The sequence below is a fragment of the Podarcis vaucheri genome, assembly GCF_965113315.1.
Source record: "Podarcis vaucheri genome assembly, chromosome: 9".
NCBI lineage: Eukaryota > Metazoa > Chordata > Lepidosauria > Squamata > Lacertidae > Podarcis > Podarcis vaucheri.
The window spans coordinates 56328671-56336988 of record NC_138767.1 but is presented as its reverse complement, the minus strand read 5'-3'; the positions used below and the strand labels follow the sequence as shown (position 1 = coordinate 56336988).

Below are 8318 nucleotides of genomic sequence, written 5' to 3'. Positions count from 1 at the left end.
CTGTACTGTACTTCCTTTCTGGAACCAGAGCCTTGTACCTGGATTTGGTGGTTGATGAGGGAAGGTGAAATTCAGGAGGATGGGGTTTCTCTTGCCGTAGGATTTTTCCCCCTTTAAGGTTATCTGTTTGCATACAGATTGTGTATGGATGGTGCTGCTTTTGCTACATACGAATCCACAAATGGATAATGTGAATATATAAATGCCATTTTGGCGCCATCATCTGCTTTTGCTTTCCTCCTAGAGGCCAAGAGAGTGCTGGGATTGTGACAAGCGATGGCGAGTCAGCCCATTCATTCAAACTACACAAGGTAAACTGGGAAGCTTGTTTACTGTTTATATAGTTAAGAGAAGGTGTGGCTTTTGCATGGAGAAACTTTCCATTTAAGACTCTGAGATGTTAAAAATAATACTGAGAAGCTGAAAAACCATTCACTGCATATATACCTGAGGTAAACCTTGCAGAAGCTGCATAGCTGAACAAGGTTTTGATGTAAGTTTCTAGTATCTAAGTTATAAATTGTGTATAGCAGCACTACATGCTACTTCAGACACAACAGTTTTCCTGAAAGAGGAGCAGGGAAAGTGAGCAAAAGGTATACATCATCACATGTACCCCCCCTTTTTTTGGCAAGAGTACCATGTGTATGGAGTCACTAAACCTTTAAAAGAAATGCAGTCTAGCCAAATTATATTATACAGTATCTGTGCTCAGTGATAATGCAGGGAAGATGTGATGGATAAAGTAGGGTTGCCAACTTTCTCAGTTCTATTTTGTCCCTGCCTTAAAAATCTTCAGCTGTTTATTTTCTGCAGATCAAGCTGCTGTTAAGGACACAGCGATTGAATATGAGGTCAATGCCCCTGCCCCAGCCCCTTATGCTGGAGATCCTAGCGTGAAGCCAAGTGGTTTGAAAGTCAGTTCAGATAGACAGTGATTTGCCCTAGGCCAGGCAGTGGTTTACAAACCAAAACTATTGCTACTACACCACAATAGCATAACTTTATTTACTTATTCCAAGTGCAAAATGATCATTACATGAAAATTTGTTGTTGTTGTTACTACTACTACTACTACTACTACTACTACAGTTTATTACTTGCCTTTCATACACTTAAAACACAACATTGATATTAATATAAAACATTACACAGCATTTAAAACTGTTTACAACAACTTGAAATTACAAAAATAAGGCAGGTCCTAAAATACATATACCTCTCAAGGGTAAAAGAGGTGCCTCTTCAGTATTTGCTGGAAGCTGTGTATAGTGAAGGTGCTAGATGCAGGTAAAGGTAAAGATAAAGGTAAATGACCCCTGGACTGTTAAGTCCGGTCAAAGGCAACTATGGGGTGCAGTGCTCACCTTGCTTTTCAGGCCAAGGGAGCGGGCGTTTGTCCACAGACAGCTTTCTGGGTCATGTGGCCAGCATGATTAAACTGCTTCTGGTGCAACAGAACTGTGATGGAAACCAGAGCGCATGAAAATGCCGTTTACCTTCCTGCTGCAGCGGTACCTATTTATCTACTTGCACTGATATGCTTTCGAACTTCTAGGTTGGCAGAAGCTGGGACAGAGCAACAGGAGCTCACACCGTCACACAGATTCAAACTATCGACCTTCCGATCAGCAAGCCCAAGAGGCTCAGTGGCACAGCGCCACCTGCGTCCCAGTATTGTGCTAGATGCACCTCTGTGGAAAGGGAGTTCCACAACTTAGGGGCTACCACGGAAAATGTGTTTTTCTAGACTGCCACACCCTAAGCTTCTGAGGGTGGTGGAACAACTAAGAGGGTAACCTCCTACGATCTTAGCATCCCAGAGGGTCTGTAGGAAAGGAGGTGGTCTTGAAGACATTTGGGGCCTGAATCTTTTTAGGGCTTTAAACGTTAACATGAGCATCTCGAATTGGGCCAGGGAAAGAACTGGCAATCCATGCAGCTGTTTTCAAACAGGGCTTATACGAAATGTGAAGGGAAACTTTTTTCACGAAATGTGAAGGGAAAGTTTTTGAGTTGTCTTCAATCTGGAAGTTTGGCAACAGGAACTTGTTTGTGTTTGCACGCACATGTAGATTAATTTTAGCTTGCTAAAGTATTCTGGGCAGTATTGGAAACTGCTCTTAAGAGCATGTAATCATTTCCCATTCTTGTTTTGCAGGGGATGGGTCTGGTTAATCATGTGTTCAGCGAAGACAGTCTGAAGAAGCTGTACATTTCAAATCTTGGAATTGGCCACACAAGATACTCTACCTCCGGAGTCTCTGTCTTGGATAACTGCCAACCCTTTGTTGTGGAAACTCTGCATGGGAAGATTGCTGTAGCCCACAATGGGGAGCTGACAAATGCTGCACGACTGAGAAGAAAGGTACAAATTTCCCAACCTGTAGTTCTTTTGGTCTACAGCTCTCAAGGCCATTGGTTTAGAAGGATGGGCAGGGCCAGCTGACTCATGAGGCAGGGTGAGGTGACTGCCTCAGTGGGCAGGATCCACAGGGCAGCAGATTCTGATGTAGATCTTTATTCCCCCCCCCCCTGTTCCTGATGTAGAGCTTAACTCACCCCTTCTTCCCTAGTTGGGATGGGGGGCACCAAAAGGTCTTGGGCAGCCCTGAAGTTGGGACATGTAGTCCCACAACATCTGGAGGCCACCAGCTTGGGGGAGGCTGGCCCAGGATTCAGGATTCTAAGCACGAAGAAGCAGAACATAATAGTAAATTTGCATTTATAAGTGGCACATAACCAGGTCTTTGTTATATTTGACGGTAGGAAAATAGTCAAAACAACAGATCATTAGGATGATAAGCATAAAGGTGAACAACTGTTTTCATGATATTGAGATCATCCACAGATCCCAGGCAAGTGCCGCATTGCTAATTGTGAACACCTATCCTTCCCCTTCTGCAATGTACCAGATCCTTAGTTGTCTTTTATTTGCCCTTCAGTTGATTTCTTATCGTCTTGTAGTTCATCCTCTACCATATGCACAATTGTGATATATAAGCATAACAGTTTACAGGGATCAGCAAACTTTTTCAGCAGGGGGTCGGTCCACTGTCCCTCAGACCTTGGGGGGCGGAATGAACGAATTCCTATGCCCCACAAATAACCCAGAGATGTATTTTAAATAAAAGGACACATTCTACTCATGTAAAAACATGCTGATTCCCGGACCGTCCACGGGCTGGATTGGGAAGGCAGTTGGGCTAGATCAGGCCCCTACCCATGGTTTACAGCAATGTTTTAGAGGTACTTTTTTCCCCTTCCATGACTTGCTCATGATTACGAAGGAATGACCCAAGGATTGGCTTATTTTTCACAACTGAATACGGAATGAAACGGGGTTATGATTTTATACCATTTTATATTCCAAGGATTCTTCACAGCACTCACAGTTTAAATCCTGAAAATACGAAGAGGAAGCTGGAATACCAAAGTGACACGCAAAAATAAATGTACACCTACCTCCCATCACCTCTTTCTCTTATCTATATTATATCCCAAATTTAGTTAAAGTACCCATCTCACTGAAGAGCTGATCTCTACACTTAATGTAGTAGCTCAGTCTTCCTTCCCTTGCCAAAGGTGCAAACAGCTCCTTCCACCATGATTCCTCCTCTGAATGTATAGGATTGCTCTATTAGGCTCGAACTTTTAAGTAATGACAACTTCCTGCAAAAAAATCGCAGTGCTCAGAAGAATCCTGTTGTCAGATGTGGGGTTCTCCCTCTCTGGCATTTTCTTTCCCAGAACTACTATTCCTCAGAAGAAGGAATAACAGTTTAACCCGTTCGAATGTGTGGTGTAGATGTCCTCTTTGTGCCCTTCCCCTTTGGATACCACTTCTTTTGATTTTAGAGATCAGAAATTGGCTGATGTCACTTCTGTTTTCTAGACCATTGGTGTAGTTATGCATGTACTCATGTGTGTTTCTTCTACAGATAATACGAGAGTTGCATATACTTGATTAATGCTGCATTTTGGTCCTTTGTTTAATAGCTAATGCGCCATGGAGTGGGACTGTCTACCAGTTCTGACAGTGAATTGATCACTCAGCTGCTGGCATTCACACCCCCTTTGGAGAATGACGACACCCCAGATTGGGTAGCAAGGTAAAGCAATTGGTTTGAAGGGAAATAAGCGAAATAAGCAGCACTAAGCCAAAGGAGTACAGTGGTTATCTCTGGTTGCGAACTTAATTCGTTCCGGAAGTCCATTCTTAACCTGAAATGGTTCTTAACCTGAGGTACCACTTTAGTTAATGGGGCCTCCCGCTGCCGCCACACCGCCAGCGTGCGATTTCTGTTTTCATCCTGGGGCAAAGTTCTTAACCAGAGGTACTACTTCCGGGTTAGCGGAGTCTGTAACCCGAAGTGTTTGTAACCCGAGGTACCACTGTATATTAAAAGAGCTCTCATGTTCCAGGATAAAAAATCTGATGAATGAAACACCCACTTCATACTCGCTTCTGATGATGCATAAAGATATTATCTATGCTGTTCGTGATCCCTATGGGAACCGTCCACTCTGTATTGGCCGTCTTGTTCCAGTAGGTGATATTAGTGGAAAAGGTAAGACTTCATATTATGTTTTAATTTGTTGGGAGCCGCCCAGAGTGGCTGGGGTAATTGTTGTGGTGGTTGTTGTTTAAATCTCTAAGCTGCACCGAGTTCCTGTTAGGGAAAAAGGTGGGGTATAAATAAATATATCACTATCATCATATTTGATATGTTTATATGTGAGCTATGCTTTGAGTTAACTTCATCAATGTTCATTTTGAAACACCACTTGTACTCTTTATGCTTTTAATGTTCAACTACATAGATAAACATTGGATTTATTGGAAGAACAGTAATCCTACATGAAAAGAGGAAACATAAAGTGGAAAAAATACATAACTCAGGAGAAAATAGGGTTCTAGTTACAATGAATGCAGTCTTAAGTAACAGTGATAAAAGCCTAATACAAGTTGCTATTATATCAAATTACTAGGGTTGCCATATTTCAAAAAGTAAATGGTAGAATAGAGGAAATCATTTTGTTTCTTCTGCTTAAGTTTCTGGCTCAGTTTGCTTGTGATTGCATCATGAAATTTTATATAATATACACCTGAAATAAAATGCTAAATTCTGGGTAATAATGTTATTATTTATCCATAACACCTGAGATTTTGGGAACATATAGGCAACCAATAAATACAACAAGAATGTGTGTCTAGTTCCATAGGTACATCTTCAGAAACACTATAAAGATTAATTCTAAGCAGCTCAGTCTAGACTGAATTTTTGGGACATCTTTTGGTAGTTAGATCAGCCACTAACTTGTGTTATTATTTTGGAGCAATGTCATACTTTACATAGCAGTTGTGTTTGCTGCGGTTACATCCTGTGTTGCATCTTGCAGTAACCATGAAAAATGTGAAGGAAATATTAATTCCTAAACAGACAGTTGACATATGCTGATTAGCTATGGTTGTGTCATGCTTTCACAGACAGGCCTATTTAGGGATGCTTTTCTGCCCTTCACAATATATATATGTGCTGTAGCAAACACCAGTATAGTTTACAACAAACAGAATTACTGTTGAATGCATGACTTGAGTTTCACGGTCATATCACTCGTGGTTGGCCACCAGTCAGATAAGATGTTTTACAAGCAATGTCACCACTGGAGTAATACTTTCAGATGCTTGTATTCTATTTGACTGTTGTCGTTTGAGAAAGGTAATGAGCATTTGCAACAGATTTTTAAAGACCTAGTAACAGAGTTAAGTTGGTACACTGTTCTACTGTTGTTACTTTATTCTGCAACTCTGTATGACTTTTCCTTTGACAAAAATAAAATAAAAAAGAAGGTTTTTTTTAATGCAGTTATTACTGTTTTAAACTTTATTACAGGGAAAACCAATGCTGAAACTGAAGGATGGGTAGTTTCTTCAGAATCATGTAGCTTTTTATCTATCGGAGCAGAGTAAGTTCGTTTGTTATGTATAGCTGAGTTGGTAGAGCATGAGTCGGGGGTTGGACTAGATGACCCTCATGGTCTCTTCCCAACTCTACAGTTCTGTGATTCTGTGTTTCCTTACACATGAAGTCAAATCAGATTATTTCTGCTATTTTGTACTACAACAACTTGAAGAAAAGGTATTGTTGATCTGAAAATTAAACTTCCATTGAAGTCAACGACCCATTGCTTTGAAGGGAGCTGAATTGTACACCATCTATATTTAGAAGACAAAACACTGAAAAGTGATCTTTGACAACCAACTAACTATTAGCCAGTTAATTACTTTTCGTTTTCACGCTTTTGTATAAGTAAGTTACATTTTTTAAAAAGCACTCATCATATTTTTGTGTTCAGAGAGCCATGGAATCTCTCTCTCTTGCTCCCCAGACTTCTAAGGATAGCAACAAAATGTGTCTCTAGAATTTGGGGAGAGAAAATGACAAAAAATCTTTTGTTAATGATGTGCAGAATAATGACCAGCAGTTTGTGAGAAAAGGCAAAGGCCATTTAGATTTCACTCGGTATCTTTTCCATTTGAGGAGAAACTGCACATTACAGGAAACATGGGATTGCTGGTAAACACTGCATTCCTGACTTGAATTCTTCCCTTGATCCTTTATAATAAGTAACAACGCTTCCAAAATGACTTCCTCCACTAGTCTACAGGTGGAATGGATGCAGAAAAATGCATGACACCATGACATAACACACAATAAGTGACACATTACAACAGTGGGAAGAAAACTTGATATGGGACTCCTATCTTCTGTGTCACCCTCATATAGTAGGTAACTTCTGCCCACAAAGAGGAAAAAGGGGGAAACCAATATTTCACAAAAAGAAGCCTGTGGGTACCTGGAATTTCCCTGTTAAGGCACCTGTTTGTTGCCAGATTTTAGAAAATGGCAGACATGTGTAATTCCATTATGAACTATTAGTCTAATAAGAACTGACAATATATTTGACAAGTCTGCCATCAGGCAAGCATGAAGGTGGCAGCTATAAATAGATTATCAAAGAAGATAAAAACTGATTTAATAATGCCACTATTTTCCAAAGACATTTTGACACCTTCAGTCAGTTCACATATGACACTAAACATAAGTAGTGTTCCATAACTGAGCCTTGCTGTTGCCAGCTCCTTCCTTCTCTCTCATGTCAGCTGAATTAGTTATTTCCTGGTTTTTAACAAGCTTTACATCCAGACACCCAACTGTGGGTTGCATTTATCTTCCAAATCAGTTTCACATTGTGATCTGCAAACCTGGTTGGACGGCAGCAAGAAAACCCTCATAGGATAGTGGTTGGCTGCAACACAAAGTAAGGAAGAGGAGGGATCAAACTTGTGTGCATCCAACAACATGAAACAATGGTTTGGCACTGCATGTGAGCCAAACCAATGTCTTTCAGTTTGCACGTGTATTAGTGAACTTTTAATATTCGACTTTTGCTTGGTTAACAAAACTATTTTGTGAAACTCAGAGATTTTTTTTTTGCTCTGTGAGATCAACATTTGGAGCATTGTGATTGTTTATTTCTCTAAATCACAGTAAATGTTAGTTATAGTTACATATCTGTACAATCTGGGCTAATTAAAATTAAAATTCTTCACCAACAAAGCTGACTTTGGTGTTCTGTATACATTTTCCAGATTGATCACATTTTTTTATAGTTTTCCTAGTCAATTTCTCCTAGATAATTAGATACTGAAGGATACTATAGGCCTGCCTCTAACCTCTAGAAATCTCATTAAGTGTAATCTTATGCACATATACTCCAGAGTAAGCCCAATTAAGCTCAAATGGACAGTGTCAGTCATTTTTTTTGCAACTGGGATTTCAGGTAGTACTACTTGAAAACATTATCTTCACAGCTACAAAAGGACTGAATTTTTCAAATGAGATTTTCCAAAATCTTAGTATTAGATCACATTCTGAACTTATTTAATATGTCTGAGAAATTGTTGCACGCACAATATTATTGTGATTTTGTCAGCCACCAAGGAATGCACATGCCCCCAGGTTTTTCCAACCCAAAGGCACAGTGTCTATAATAACTAATGCTCTTACAATTGCAATGTTTCCAAGGATCAGTTTTATGAAGATTTATAATATCTAACTTTATTTTCCAGATATTACCGTGAGGTCATGCCTGGAGAGATTGTGAAGATATCCAGATATGATGTCCAGACATTGGATGTTGTGCCAAGACCTGCGGGAGATCCATCAGCATTCTGCATTTTTGAATATGTGTATTTTGCGAGGCCTGACAGCATCTTTGAAGGCAAGCTGTGAAATTTGGTTAATCAGTCG

The 8318-nt window shown here is 40.0% G+C and overlaps 1 protein-coding gene across 1 annotated transcript in view; it reads left to right on the top strand.

Annotated features, from left to right (window-relative positions):
• The window catches only part of PPAT (phosphoribosyl pyrophosphate amidotransferase), a 45112-nt gene that overhangs the window by 30195 nt on the left and 6599 nt on the right, over positions 1–8318 (top strand). Inside the window, exons 2-7 of the mRNA XM_082238212.1 lie at positions 245–311; positions 2162–2368; positions 4000–4112; positions 4426–4571; positions 5898–5970; positions 8138–8289. Of these exons, the coding sequence (XP_082094338.1) occupies positions 245–311; positions 2162–2368; positions 4000–4112; positions 4426–4571; positions 5898–5970; positions 8138–8289 (758 nt within the window). The remainder of the gene's footprint in view (positions 1–244; positions 312–2161; positions 2369–3999; positions 4113–4425; positions 4572–5897; positions 5971–8137; positions 8290–8318) is intronic.